Source organism: Heterodontus francisci, chromosome 14, assembly GCF_036365525.1.
Source record: "Heterodontus francisci isolate sHetFra1 chromosome 14, sHetFra1.hap1, whole genome shotgun sequence".
Taxonomy (NCBI): Eukaryota; Metazoa; Chordata; class Chondrichthyes; order Heterodontiformes; family Heterodontidae; genus Heterodontus; species Heterodontus francisci.
Genome location: NC_090384.1, coordinates 27,924,301 through 27,940,437, shown reverse-complemented (window position 1 = coordinate 27,940,437; position 16,137 = coordinate 27,924,301). Strand labels below are relative to the sequence as shown.

General features: G+C 43.6%; 1 protein-coding gene across 3 annotated transcripts in view; it reads left to right on the top strand.

Moving 5' to 3' along the window:
• LOC137376949 (inactive serine protease PAMR1-like) overlaps nt 1–10,714 on the top strand; it is a 166,687-nt gene extending 155,973 nt beyond the window's left edge. For all 3 annotated transcript variants that reach the window (XM_068045929.1, XM_068045927.1, XM_068045928.1), the window contains 2 exons: nt 1,316–1,608; nt 2,656–10,714. In XM_068045929.1, the coding sequence (XP_067902030.1) occupies nt 1,316–1,608; nt 2,656–3,186 (824 nt within the window). In that variant the 3' untranslated portion in view covers nt 3,187–10,714. The remainder of the gene's footprint in view (nt 1–1,315; nt 1,609–2,655) is intronic.
• The last annotated feature ends 5,423 nt before the right edge of the window (nt 10,715–16,137 follow it).

Genomic DNA, 16,137 nt, shown 5'->3' with positions numbered 1-16,137 from the left:
AACTTAGTCCAGAATAGGAAACAGGCAGCTGAGTTTTGACAAGGCGGTATTTATGGAGGGTGGGGGACGGCATTTGAGAAATTGAGTAATTTGTGAATATGGCTTTCAGTGGTGCAGCAAGTAGTGTGGAGGTGAAGTAATCCGTCTTGGTGATGTGAGGTTTGAAGCTCAGCTCTGAGTTGCAGAGTTTTGCATGGGTTGGTTTTGACCCATCCATGGCTTCATGTGAGACAAGCAGTACTGAGGTGATCATGGGGTCAATGAAGAGACAGAGGTTGGTGCCATCAACACATACAGAAGCTGAGCCACTGCCTGCAGATGTCACCAAGGGCTGCACAAACATGAGTAAGAGGAGGGTCCAAGAAAAGGAGGATTTCAGGGGTACCTGTGGAGGGAGGGAAGAGAAACCATTGAACCCACAGGAAAACAGCAGGTATAATATTGCTGCTGTGTCTGGAAATTTCTGGCCTAACTCTTAAAGGCTGGGTCCTCCGTGTGCTGCAAACCTCTATGGTACTATGGTCCCTGGTGGATTGTGACTTTTGCTCCCAACAATGAGGCTACATTATTAGCTGACCAGTGAAGGGACTGTATCCTGCAGCTATAATGTGAGAATCTTTAGTGTTTGTACAGTTGTTTCTTTAATCCAATCTAGATAGGTACTTAGGGACAGACATAGGCCTTTTAGCCTTTTAGACTGTCCAACATCTAATTAGATTATGGCTGATTTGTATCTTAATTCCATTTACCCACCTTTGTTCCATATCCCTTAATCCCCTTGCCTAACAAAAATCTATCAAACTCAGTTTTGAGATTTTCAGTTGACCCCCCACCCTCGGCCTCAACAGCTTTTTGGGGCAGAGAGTTCAGATTTTTGTTACACTTTGTTTGAAGAAGTGTTTCCTGATATCACTCCGAAGGTCATGAGCCGTTCTTCTGGAGTCTCTCACCAGAGGATATAATTCCTCCCTACTTATTTCATCACATTGTTTAATCATCTTAAATGTCTCAATTAGATCACCCCTTATTCCGCTATACTCAAGGGAATAAAAGCCTAGACTATGTCACCTGTCATTATACGTTAACCCTATATCCTGGTATTACAGTGGTGAATCAGTACTGAATCGCCTCCAAGGACAATATATCTTTCCTGAGGTGCAGTGCCCAGAACTGAACGCAGATAAACTAAGCCAGCTCAGTGTGTTTTAATGATACTATGTCTGTGGAAGTTGGGGTTTTCCTCCAGCTGGTGTTTTCTCACATGGCTGTTTTAAAGTGTAATGTTTACATTGTTTGGTTGTCTCTTACCTGTCAGTTTGTGGGAAACTCGGCAATTTCAGCCTGCAGAATCTGCCCTCAATGGCTTGGGCCTGGCAGGCTGCACTCTACCAGAAGATGTCACGGACAAGCAACGAGATTGTCAGGCAGCACGCATGGTTCCTGGCCTGCAGCGGGGCACTCCTAAACGAGCGGAGCATTGTGGTCGCCGCCCACTGTGTGACAGAGCTGGGAAAGGCGGCGATGATCAGCACAGCTGATATGATGGTAGTTCTGGGAAAGCATTACCATGACGAGGAGTGGCAAGAGAAGAGTCGGCAGTACCTACGAGTGAGTAACATTGGCCCTGGCTGAGGGAGGGTGGGGATGGGGGAGGAAGGGAAGATGCTCAGACACTGATGTCAAACCCTCTGACTTTAACCTGTACTTTGCGACATCCAGAACATTGGACATAGTGTTCACTGTCCAATGAAGGACAAATGTTCATTGCTCATTTCGATATTCTGCCAGGTCCTACATCTGTTGTTGGAAATAAAAACAAAGATTTTTTAAAAAAAGAAATGTACTTTTGAGATATGAGTGACACTAGCAAGGCTGCAGTTACTGTTCAACCTGTCCCGGCCTAGGATTTTCCAAAGGAAGATAAAGATGTTTGAAATTTTGCTGCGGTAGAGAAACTGGCCTTGCAATGACAAAGGGTCTCCTCTTCTGCTGGGTTCAGATCCTGACATGTGAGTGTACCTGTAGGTGTGCATGGCATGAGGGGAAAGGAAGGTGGAAGTAGCAGGAAATTGTAGTGGATAATGCAGCTTCCTTACCTATTCCCCCTCTCTTTCTGACTATAGCTCCCTCTTCCAGCAGAACTTAGCAAGATCAAAAGAAAAAGAGGGGAGCAGGGTGCCAGTTTTTGGCGTGGCAGTGTAGAGGGAGTTTTCCTTAATGTGTATCACTTGGTGTAGACAAATGCAATGTAATGAAATCAGGGAAGAGAAATAAACAGTGCGAATATAATCAGTGTGACTCTACGTTACAGGATACAACACAACAAAGGGATCTGGCAGTATTGGAGGAGAGCTTTCTGAATCCAACAGCACACAGTAGCAGTGAGGAAAGCTAACTGGCTTTTGGTGTGGATAGAGCACCTTAGAGGCAGATAGTGTAGAATTTAAGGGTGAATTGAATTGATGTTTGAGCGATATTTCAGCTAGTTGGATTGTTAAGTCTTTTGCAATTCTACTTTATGTTACTGTGTGCCTTCCTTGGGAGTGCTTATTTGGGCAATGTAGAGGGAGTTTTACTCTGCATAAAACCATAAAATACATATAAAACAAAAAAAATTCAAACCACTTTTACAGTTTTCTTATTTCATTCCTTCAGATCTCTGCAGTTATTGTACATCCCTCCTATGACTCTGTACTGCTGGATTCAGATATAGCAATAATCAAACTAATGGACAAGGCGAAAATCACCGACCAGGTGCAGCCTGTGTGTCTCCCTGATGTGAAAGATCTATCCACCATGAATACACAAGGCTATGTTACCGGGTGGAGAATGCAGAGTGATGCCAAGGACTCGGCCCATATAAATGACACCCTCCGCGTGGGCACCATTGAAATAGGTGATTCCGTCCAGTGCGAGCAGCAGTATGAGGATCATGGAATCTCCGTCAGCATCACTGAGAACATGTTCTGCGCCCGTCAGGATCCGACTGGTTTCTCAAACATCTGCCCGTTGGAGACGGGTGGCGTGGCGACCTTCCCTGCTGCAGACAGGGCGGGCTTTGCTCTCACCTGGTACCTGGTGGGGTTGGTGAGCTGGGGGTATGAGAAAGGATGCAGTCAAGAACTTTTCACTGTCTACACAAATGTAACCCCATTCAAAGACTGGATTGAAAAACATCTGAAATAAGACTCTTTCCATAAGTCAGTGTCTCATAACCCTTACGTTTGGTTTCGGGTTTGTATCATCTGAACAGTTTGATATATTTACACAAGATAACCAGTATATACCTTGTAATATTAACCACTCTGCACAGATCATGCTTCTTTTCAAGCAACTAAATTGATGGTACTGACTCTTTCTTAGGACGTCCAAATCTAAGCCATCCAATTACTATGATTTCATGCTTCCACCCCAGGGATCAAATTCACTTCCCGCCTCCATCCCCACTCCGATCAAATTCTTCCCTCAGATCGAAATCACTCCTTTGTCCCAGGATCAAATTCACTTCCCATCCCATTAGGGATCAAATTGACTATAGAATTGGCCATAATACACCAGTTGAGGCCTAACCAGTGTTTTATAAAGGTTGAGCATAACATTTTTGCTTTTGGTCTCTATGCCTGTACTTATAAAGCCCAGGATTGTGTATTTTTTTGTAACAGCCTCACCAACTTGTCCTGCCAACTTGAAAGATTTGTGTATGTGAGCCCTCAGTTCTTTCTGTCCCTGCACCGCCTTTAAAATTGTGCCATTTATTTTGTATTGATTCTCCTCATTCTTCCTTCCAAAATGTATCACTTCATCTGCTATGTGTCTGCCTATTCTGTCTATATCCTCTGAAGTCTGTTACTCCCCTCCTCACTGTTCAGCACATTTCCAGGTTTGTGTCATTTGTAAACTTTAAAATTTCCAGTCAGTGGCATGGAAAAAATATTTATGTAGTGCCTTATCACTTCACTGAAACTTCTCAAAGTGTTTCACATAATGAATTATTTTTGAAGTGTAGTGACTGTTCTATAACCAAGAGGAGTTGTCTGGGCCCAAAGACCAACAATGACCAATTCCAGTATTCGAGATAAAGGAAGGAAAGAACTTAGCATTGATATAACCTGTTCCATGACTTCAGGACATCCCAAAGCACTTCACAGCTAATTAAGTGCTTTTCAAATGTAGTCCTTGGTTTAATATAGCCTAGTGTAGCATCCAATTTTTGCACAACAAGATCTTCCAAACAGCGATGAGGTAAATGACCCGAAAATCTGTTTTAGGGCTGTTGGTTGAAGGATAAATATTGCTTAGACCAGTTAGAGAACTTCCTTGGTCTTGTGCAATCTTTTACATCCACCGTAGAAGGTAGACGGGGCGTCAGTTTAATGTCTCATCCAAAATATTGGACCTTCCCCAGTGTAGCATTACCTCAGTACTGTGCTAGCATGTCAGTCTAGATTATGTGGAGCTTGAAACCACAAACTTCTAAAACAGAGGCAAAAACCAGCAAGATAGATTTGTGCTTTTCAAACTCAAAAAACACACTGAGCTGCATAAGACATACAACAGGTCCGAGAATGTAAACCCAAAACAGTACTTCCAGATATGCCCATGCACAGGACCCCAAAGCACAAGTTCACAGTTGTAAAGGACAAATTTACGACTGGTTCTCAGAGTTATTTCTTTACATGGGGGTGAACCCCACCTGGAATGGGGCTGATCCTGGAAATCTGAAACAAGAATAGAAAATGCGAGAAGCGTAAGTTTTGACAAAGGATCTACAACCAAAACATTAATCCCTCTGTTCTCTCCATGTCTAACCCGTTGAGCGTTTCCACTATTTTCTAACTTGATTTTGTTTAAGGATCAAATAGTTGCTGTAACTGTGGAGACGTTATTGTGAAGTTGACTCCTTACTCTATTGAATAAACCTTGGCCATGCTAACCATCTATTTGCATAAAATGGGGTCTTTGTCATCGAACCCAAAACATGATCCATTGGGTATAAAAGCAGTGGAAGAATTGGGCTACCTCATTTGCCATGAGGCATGGAAGAAAAGAAGAGATGGAGTAAACCAAGAACTCCACACAGGGGGTAATAAAATACACAATGCCTGAATAAATACACAGGAATTCCACATTTAACCAGTGAGTGATCCTTACCCTGCTGAATAAACAGGAACTCAAAATGCTTGTAGGCCAGTGCCTTAGATAAGTGTTTATGCAGTGACGTTTTAAATTCAGTGGTTGAGTTCAGAAGCATCAATCATGCTCTAGATCATAATAGTTGGGGTGCTCGAGTATCCACCATCTGTTGGAATCAGCTACTAAAAGCCATGCATGTCAATCATTCCCCATTTCTAGGTTCGTTGTTTCAGGCCGAATATTTGGACAGATCTTACAAAGGAATCGGCCCCCAAACTGTTCAGCCATTCAATTCGATTGTCGTTGATCTGAACCTCAAGTCTCTTTACTCGCCATTGCTCCATATCCTTTGATACCATTACCAAACAAAAATCTACTGATGTCATTTTGAAAATTTCAATTAACCCAGCATCCAGTAGAGAGTTCCAGATTTCCACTACCCCTTGTGTGAAAAAGTGCTTCCCAATTTTACACCTAAAATAAATAGCCAAGCTCCAATTTTTTAAATTATGCCCCTTGTTCCTTTGCATCTACCCTATCAAATCACTTTATCGTTTTAAAGACCTCACTTTAATCACCTCTCAATCTCCTAAATTAGAAGGAAATAAAACTGCAACAGTTTTGTTACAGATTATGCTTGTGCTTTCATAGTGAGGTGCTAGAGCAGAACATGATGCAGATGATATTATAGAAATATGACCGGTAACTAAATGTTTGATACACCCTCTAGGGGCTGCATCAGGGTAACAAATGTTAATGGTTGGCAGGATTAGGTTTAATTCTTTGTGTCACTGACTTATCTAACAGGTATCTCTCCTCACTTCAATGACATTTCAATTTCTCTCTGGTAAACACTCTCCACTTTACCTGTATAACATATGCATACTGTTATTGCGTTTAATCCACCCCCCTCGCACCCTCCCCCCCCCCCCCCCCCCCCTTCCACCCCCACACCCTGCCCCTGTGCTGCCGGATAAACAAACTCTACACAGTTACTCTGCACAGTCCGTGTATGTATCCCTTAAACTGCTGATTAATCAATGACTCTGCACAACTATGCAGCGAGGGTCTTCATTAAAGGCCAAGGCCTATACTGCAGGATGCCATCAAGTCATCAAGTTTGAAAAAGGACTAGGCTAATCAGAAATCCTCTGCTTTGAATGAGGATGTAGGGGTGTGTAGATTTCTGAATTAGGATGAACAAGAGTATGGAACAGCATTTATTATAGGACATTGATAAATTAGAGAGCTAAGAAATATTGAGCCAGAGAGAGGGCGGTTGGAGACTAGAGAGAGAAGGATACTGAGCAGATGATATGCTTATCCCCCTGTCGAGGAGTTTGAAAGGCATTTAAAACATACCCCCTAATATCTAACAACATTCAAGTTTCAGGCTAATGTGACTTTTATAGAGTTAAATGTTGCTGAAAGGAAAAGGAATATTTGACAGGAGAGGAAACCAAGCTTCTAAGAGGTAGGGTTAGTAAAGGGGAGATGGAGGAGTTTCATGTACAGACAGGAAATAGTGAGGTCAGGAGTGTCATTGAATGAAAGAAGCCTAAAGGCGAGGAAGTGGTAGCTGTTGGTTACTATTGTGCAACACTGTTGAATAAACAGAAACCACAGTGAATAACTCCGACCCTGGTGAATGAACAGAAATTCCACACAGTTACATGGTGAGTAATCCTTACCCTGCAGTATAAATGGGAGGTCCACATATTTGCACAGTGAATAACTGATAAGTTGCTGTGGAGAGTTTAAGACATTTCCCTTTAGAGAGTAAGAGAAAAGTGGAGGGAGCATAGGTCCTTTGTTGCTCCTGTAGACTTCTTACAGGGTGGATTAAACGTAATAACAGTATACATATGTTATCATTTACCAACATAATATTTCAAAAGTAACTCATTGCTGTGAAGTACTTTGGAACGTGAGAATTACTGAAAAAAAGAGACATGCTGTCAAAGCTTTTCAGCTTGCACTCATCAGGACAGATGCAAGGATGCCAAATTTCAAAGGGAGCAACTATTTATACTGCATGAGAAAAGAGTGCTGATTGGTTGAGGCTTGAGGTCATGAAAAGCACGATAGAAGTGCAAGTCTTTTCTTTCTATTAGTGCAAATTCAAAAGAGACTGGAAGAACTGACTGGATTACATAAGGCAATATTGGGTCCTGGCCTCCTCTGCCAAAACTGCTTGCTTTTCCAAGATCATCCTGGAATGCAAAGATAACTCCCAGCTTCTTTTCTCTATTACAAAATATCTGCTTAAACCTCTCTTCTGTCTCCTCCACCCTGACCTCCAACACCAAAGGTGAGGAGTTCATGGATTTCTTTGTCGCTAAGATTGAGACTATCCGAACAGCTGCCTCTGCTGCTTTCCTCCCTTCCTCTAGCCCACTAGGCTGAACTTTCTCTAAGGTCTCCACCGCTCTAGCTCTGAACTTGCATCTTTCTTGAGTTGCTCTCCCATCCCCCCATCATGTTTTCATCGAGCTCATCTTGTCCATGTAAACCACCTCTTGCTCCTTTGACCCTATCCTCATTAAACAGCTGACCAGCCAACTTCCCTTCCAGATTTCCATGTTGGCTAATATTGTTAATGGTTCCCTTGCCTCAGGTACTGTGCCCCTCTCCATCAAATCTACCGTCATCATCCCACACCTCATAAACCAACCTTTGATCTCCAACATCCCTTTCCTTTCCAAAGCTTTTGAACACATTGTCGCCTCTCGAATCCATGCCCACCTTTCCATGTTTGAATTCCTCCATATGGGTTTCTGCCCCTGCCACAGTACCGTAACAGCTGTTATTAATGCCACAAATTACATCCTGTGTAACTGACAAAGGCAAACTATCCGTCCTCATCCTTCTCAACCTGTCTGCAGCCTTTGACATGGTTGATCACACCATCCTCCTCTAACGCTTCTCTACTGTCATCCAGCTGGGCAGGACTGCATTCACCTGGTTCCATTCTCAGCTGTCCAGTCATAGCCAGGGTATCACCTGCAATGGCTTCCCTTTCTCCTCCCGAACTGTTACCTCTGGTGTCACCCAAGGTTCTATCCTTGACCCTCTCCTATTTCTCATCTATGTGCTACCCCTTGACAACATCATCTGAAAGCACAGCATCAGTTTCCATATATACGTGGCCAACACTAGATTTCTCAACCAATCCACTGTCTCTAAATTGTCAGATTGCTTATCCAACATCCAGCACTGGATGAGCAGAAATTTCCTCCAACTAAATATTAGGAAGACCAAAGCCATTGTCTTTGGTCCCTGCCACAAACTCCATTCCCTAGCCACTGACTCCATCCCTCTCGCTGGCAAGTGTCTAAGACTGAACCAGATTTCTCACAACCTTGGGATCATATTTGACCCCAAGATAAACTTCCAACAACATATCCATGCTATCACTAAGACTGCTTGTTTCCACCTCCATCATTGCCTGACTCTGACCCTACCTCAGCTCATCTGCTGCTGAAGCTCTCATCTATGCCAATATTACCTCTAGACTTGACTATTTCAATGCATTACTGGCCAGCCTTCTGTAAACTTGAAGCCATCCAAAACGCTGATACCCATGTCCTTACTTGCTCCAAGTTCTGCTTACCTATCACCCCTGTGCTCGCTGACCTACACTGGCTCCCATTTAAGCAACACCTTGATTTCCAAATTCACATCCTTGTTTTCAAATCCCTCCATGGCCTTGTCCCTTTCTCTGTAATCTCCTCCAGCCCCACAACCCTCTGAGATATCTGTCCTCTGGCAATTCTGGCCTCTTGAGCATCCCTGGTTTTAATCACTCCACCATTGGTAGCATTGTCTCAGCTGCCGGGGCCCTAAACTCTGGAATTCCCCCCCTAAATCTCTACCTCTCTACCTCGTTTTCCTCATTTAAAACACTCCTTAAAACTTACCTCTTTGACTAAACATTTTGTCATCAGTCCTAAGATCTCCTGACGTAGCTCAGTGTCATATTTTGATAATGCTCCTGTGAAGGACCTTGGGCTGTTTTTCTACATTAAAGGCACAATATAAATATATTTTTTTGTTGTTAAAATAGAAACAAAGTGAAACTTAGCTGCACTGGTCATGTAACATGAAGGATAGGCCAATTTTTTGGGAGGGGGTAGATATTTTGCACTGTTCTTCCCTTGGATAGCTGTGTTACAGACCATTCCCAGAACTTGGAGTGTGAGCTTGTCCCAGAACTGGTTACTCCCTTCGTGTAACAGTTCCTGATGGGACAACAGGCAGGATGACCTGCCCTCTCAATTTACTCTTTTTCTCTGTGGAGAAAAGTCTTGATCATAGCTCAGAAAGTCACTCTTGATGGAGTGACTGAGATCAGCCATGCACAGTGTGCGAAGTCATTGCCTGGATATGTGTTCTGGCATTGCATGGCAACACTGGCCTCAGCCACTGAGAGTAACCCTATCCATCCTAGATATATGATGTCATACTGTAACACATTTTATGTTGTATTTGCACCACAGCTCAGATTTCTACACCTAAACTAGTATCAAATGAATTCAAACCCTTTAGGTACCTAAACTGGGCTACATAGTAGGTTGGATTTGAGCTTTGAACCTATGTTTGTATCCAGTCCAGACAACATGTACAAAATGTGATCAAAGATCTGTCTTGTTTCATTTCTTAAATTACTCTCGGCATTCAATAAGAGTGAAATTGGTCTTGGACAGTAGCATAAAATGGGAGATAATCAATTAGCAGCCAGTTTCATAACTGCCCTCATTTCCTTATCCATTCACTTCAGTAGACAAGAAAATCATGCAGGGTGTAAAATGTGTTGTTGGTTGGCTGACACCCACTTTGGATGACTGCTGACCACTAATTTCACCCCCAATCTGTACTTAATTGAAGTTAGTTACTGGGCTGAACACTGGCTGGTCAGTTGGGACAGGCACATTGTCTGGCTTATCGCTGTGTAAATGGAGTGATTTTGAGTTCCCTTTTTTTTCCGGCTGTATTCAAATGCATTTGGGGGAATGCATGGGCAGCTACAGACTTGATATCAGAGAAGAAAACTCTCTCACCTTATTGTACAAGTTATTACCATAGTCGGGTTGGCTGCTACTGCCTGTTCGATCTGACAATTCATTCATTAAGGGAAGAAACTCTACATGCTTAAGATGTTTAAAAATGTGAAGGTAATGGGAAGGCAGAGCTACTTATTTGGGATTGCTAACCCACCAGAAGTGTGAGCCTGTTGCAGCTAGTGTGTCAGCCAAGGTGTCAGGAGCTGGTGTTGGGCTCTGAGCCCATCTAACAATGAGATGTTATCCAGAGCCTTGTCCCAGTTGGAGTTTTTTTTTGCCATATTGCCACTTGAGTGGTAGGTAACAGAGAACTCCTTGAAGTTGTTTTTCTCCTATAAAAGCATTTCAAGGACACAAACTGTTTAAAGTACTGCAGAGAGATGCTAAAACATTCTTGGTTTTTGCTGTTTTGAAAGAAACATCAAGAGGTTATGTGAGGAATTGTAATCTCGTAAAATCTGCTGTTTAATCTTGCTTCTGTTTTGCATTGATTCTCAATAAATTGGAGTTAAAACTTATAGCCTGAAATATGCCATCTGTCCAAGTGCTATTTTGTTTCTCTACCACTGAGATCTGAAGAGTATGAGGAGTTTAGCATTACATTCATTGAGCTTATGAGCACCATAGGGAATTTATCCCTACTCAGGGGCATTTGGGCAAAGCGAATTGTTCTATTCAGCAGCATGGAGAGGAAACTTCAAACATCAATCATCCAGTGGAAGAGATGGCAGAGCCAGTGAACTGCATCTCCCACACCCCTCAAATGACTAATCAGTGAAGGAAGAAGTTTACCGATCTCAGCAGGTCAGCCAAGATAAGAGCATGCAGGACAGCTTCTCCCGAAGTTAAGTTCAATGCATGTGCACCAGTGTCACTTACCTGGCCATTTCCATGTTTCACACCAAGCCATATTTCCCTGAAATCACTCCAAGGAAGCATAAGACCCTTCATATCCCCTTCCTCACTTTGCAACTGCTCTTTCACACACATCTTAACATGCAAGGACGACATGAAAAATTAGTGGCATTGTTGCATCTGTTTCCACCCCATTACAGAATCCTCACACATCTGGGCTGCACCCTTCTTATGGTAACCAAAGTGCATTTCGACTCCATACCTTTCTCTCAATGGGGCAGGCTAGGTACAATGCCTGGCAAAGAAGTGCCATTGGAAGACAACTCCCAACCTTCAGGCCCTCACCTCCTTTGAGGGGCCAAGCATTTAGACCCTCGCCTCCCTTGAGGGTGATGTCTGAAGCTCCTGGGCTGGCAGGTGAGGGAGTCCGTGGAAGATGGAGAAGTCTGAAACAACATGACAGCTACAGATTGGTCAGGGACGGGTCTGCTCCTGCCACTCAATCGCATTCTCTTGGCTCAAAATATTGTTGGCTCTTAACCTTGCTTAGAGACTGCTATTGTTTTTTGGGGTTCAGTCACCCATGTTAACCTCTCGTTAGTTCCTGTTAGGGGAAAGGCAGCATTTTTCTAAGGAGTGGCTGTCATGGTTTGCAGGAGCCTCAACTCTCAGCACTTTGCCTAGCAGTCATTGCTTTCACCCCGCCTGAGCAGCAATTTCAGTTGATGCCAGTATCATCATGGTAGATATGAGTGCTCCTATTTTGGTACCTCCAATTAATTTGGAACGAGAATTCAAACTAGTTTCTTTCATAGCTTCAGAGATCTGTTTGGTAACATTTGGCTCACTTTTCCACTGATCAGTTGCCAGCCAGAACCTCAATCTAGCACCAGCATCCTGACAAGTAGCGAGGGGCCTCAACATGTCAGAGTGAACGGCCAGGGCAAGGTTAATACTGGAATAAAATAAAAGCAAAATACTGTGAATGCTGGAAATCTGAAATAAAAATAGAAAATGCTGGAAATACTCAGCAAGTCTGGCAGCATCTGTGGAGAGAGAAACAGAATTAACATTTCAGGACTGTGACCTTTCACCTGTTCTGATGAAAGGTTAACACTGGAATTGCAGCCTTAGGGCAGTTTGCTCTTGGGCCTCAAATGAACCAACGTGATGGCTACCCCAGTCATGAAGGCTCTCTTGGGAAAGAGACAGTCACCTACCCCAGAACCTTCTGCCACATCGAGGGGAAGTAGCAAGCTGGGATTAAAGGGTCATGTAGCCACCTGGAGGAGACATTGTTTTCGGAACAAGGAGAAACTGTCACTTGTTCTTGTACAAGTGAACATTTTTGTCATCTAAGATACATTTGGAGTGATTTCTGTAAGCAAGATGGCATGCTAGTGTCTGTCTTGATAATTGGCATATGGGATGCTGTAGTTCTGTTAAGAGATGGTACTTGGTGTATCCCCAATGGCATAACGTTAGAATGAAGTGAGCAATTTTATCTAACTTTTTTTCATTTGTTCATGGGGTGTGGGTGCCACTGGCAAGGTCAGCATCTATTGCCAATCCCTAATTGCTCTTTCAAAAGTGTTGGTGAGCTGCTTCTTGAACTGCTGCAGTCTGCGTGGTGTAGGTAAACCCACAGCGCTGTTAAGGAGGGAGTTCCTGGAATTTGACCCAGCAATGATGAAGGTTCAGCAATACAGTTCCAAGTCAGGATGGTGTGTGGCTTGGAGGGGATCTTGCAGGTGGTGGTGTTCCCATGTGCATGTTGCCCTTGTTCTTCTACATTACAGAGGTCATGCGTTTGGAAGGTGCTGTCAAAGAAGCCTTGTCGAATTGCTGCCTCTTGTAGATGGTACACACTGCAGCCATGGTGCACCAGATGTGATGGGAGTGAATATGGATGGGGTGCCAATCAAGCAGGCTAATTAGTGCTGGTTGGCGTCAAGGAGCTGCACTCATCTAGGCAAATAGACACTATTCCATCATACTATTGACTTGTGCCTTATATCTGGTGGAAAGACTTTGGGGAGTCAGGAGGTGAATTACTCGCTGCAGAATACCCAGCCTCTGACCTGCTCTTGTAGTCACAGCATTTGTATGGCTAGGCCAGCTAAGTTTCTGGTTAATGGTAATCCCTTAATGGGAGATTCAGCGATGATAATGCCATTGAATGTCAAGGGGAGATGGTTAGATTCTGTCTTGTTGGAGATGGTCATTGCCTGGCACTTGTGTGTCGCGAATGTTACTTGTCACTAATCAGCCCAAGCCTGAATGTTGTCCAGGTCTTGCTACATGTGGACACAGACTGCTTAAGTATCGGACGAATCGCGAATGGTACTGAACATTGTGCAATCATCAGTGAACATCCCACTTCTGAACTTACGTGGAGGGAAGGTCATTGATGAAGCAGCTGAAGATGGTTGGGCCCAGGACACTACCCTGAGGAACTCCCGCAGCGATATCCTGGGGCTGAGATGATTGGCTTCCAACAACCACAACCATCTTCCTTTGTGCTAGGTATGACTGCAGTAAGTGGAATGTTTTTCCCCTGATTCTCATTGACCTCAGTTTTGCTAGAGCTCCTTGATGCCATGCTTGGTCAAATGCTGCCTTGACGCCAAGGGCAGTCATTCTCACTTCACCTCTGGAGTTCAGCCCTTTTGTCCCCTTTTACACCAAGGCTTTAATGAGGTCAGGAGCTGAGTGACCCTGGTAGAACCTAAACAGAGCATTGGTGAGAAGATTATTTCTGTGTAAGTGCCACTTGATAGAACTGTCGATGACACCATCCATCACATTGCTGATGATTGAGAGTAGACTGATGGGGCGGTAATTGGCTGCATTAGATTGGTCCTGCTTTTTGTGGATAGGACATACCCAGGCAATTTTTCACATGGCCAGGCAGATGCCAGTGTTGTAGCTGTACTGGAACAGCTTGGCTAGGGTCGTTGCTAGTTCTGGAGCACAAATACAGCTGGGTGTTGTATCCAGTGCCTTTTCTATGTCCGGTGCATCTGCTGTTTCTTGATATCACGTGAAGCGAAATGAATTGTCTGAAAACTGGTATCTGTGATGATGGGGATCTCAGGAGGAGGCTGAGTTGGATCATTCACTTGGTACTTCTGGCTGACAATGGTTGCAAACACTTCAGCCTTATTTTTTGCACTGACATGCTGGGCTCCATCATCATTGAAGATTGGGATGTTTATGGAGCCTGCTCCTCCAGTTAGTTATTCAATTGTCCACCACCTTTCACGCTTGGATGTGGTGGGAATGCAGAGCTTTGATCTGACCCATTGGTTGTGGGATCGCTTAACTCTGTCTATCACATGCTGCCTCTCGTATTCAGCATGCATGTAATCCTCTATAATAGCTTCACAGGTTGGCACCTTATTTTTAGGTATGTCTGGTGCTGCTTCTGATATGGTCTACTCCCCTCATTGAACCAGGGCTGGCCCCTTTGCTTGATGGTAATGGTAGAATGAGGGATATGCCAGGCCATGAGGTTATAGATTGTGGTGGAGTACAATTCTGCTGCTGCTGATGACCTACAGCACCTCAAACCAGTTTTGAGCTGCTAGATGTGTTCTGGATCTATCCCATTTAGCACAGTGGTAGTGCCACACAACATGATGCAGCATGACCTCAGACTTGGGCTACCCAAGGACCGTGTGGTGGTCATTCCTACCAATGCTATCATGGATAGATGCATCTACGACAGGTAGATTAGTGAGTGCGTGTTCAAATAGATTTTTCCCTCTTGTTGGTTCCCTTTTCACCTTTCGCAGGCCCAGTCTGCCAGTTATGTCCTTCAGGACTCGGCCAGCTCATTCAGTAGTGGTGCTACTGAGACACTCTTGGTGATGGACTTTGAAGTCCCCCACCCAGAGTACATTCTGTGTTATTGCTACCCTCAGTGCTTCTTCCAAGTGATGTTGAACATGAAGGAGGACTGATTTATTCTTCTAAATACTCTTATTCTTCTAAACTCCAGAGAATATAAACCCATTCTACTCAATCTCTCCTCATAGGACAACCCACTCATCCCTGGAATCAATCTTATACAACTTCATTGCATCCGCTCGATAGCAAGTATATCATTCCATAGGTAAGGAGACCAAAGACTGTGCACAGTACTCCAGATATGTACATCAAAGCCCTGTACAATCGCAGCAAGACTTCCTTACTATTGTATTCCAACACCCTTGCAATAAAGGCCAGCATACCATTTGCCTTCTTTGTTGCTTGTTGTACTTGCATGTTAACTTTCTGAGTTTCATGTATAAGGACACCCAAGTCCCTCTGAATACCAAGATTTGATCGTATCTCACCATTTTAAAAAAAACTGTTTTTCTATTTGTAAGAAATAGGAGCAGGACTAGGCTATTCGGCCCCTCAAACCTGCTCTGCCATTCAATAAGATTATCATGGTCTCAATTCCACTTTCCTGCCTGCCCCACATAAACCTTGACTCCCTTGTAGATCAAAAATCTATCTAACTCAGCCTTGAATATATTCAATGACTCAGCCTCCACTGCTCTCTGGGGAAGAGAATTTGAAAGATTAACGACCCTCTGAGCGAAGAAATTCCTCTTCATCTCCATCTCCATAAGGGGGCAGCCCCTTATACTGAAACTGTGCCCCCTAGTTCTAGATTGCCTTATGAGGGGGAACATCTTCTCAGTATCTACCCTGTCAATCCCCCTCAGAATCTTATATGCTTCAGTAAGATCAACTCTCATCTTCTAAACTCCAATAAGTACAGGCCCTACCTCCTCAACCTTTCCTCATAAGACAGCCCCTTTTGCCTTTTCTTGTTCTTTGGGCCATCTTTTCTCATTTCTCAAATCATGCCTCTTCAGAAAAGAGATTATCATAGACACCGCAGGGGGAGGGTGCAATGGTGAACCTTAACTTTGTGCAATAGTGTAAAACAACCAATAGTAAGTTGACAAAGTTAACAGCTCGCTTTATACCTCTCCCATTGTCTTCAATTGGAAATAAAAATTGGGAGAGATGTAAAACAGGCTTCTGACTCACTATCATCCATTTTACACTATGGCACAAAATCAAGATC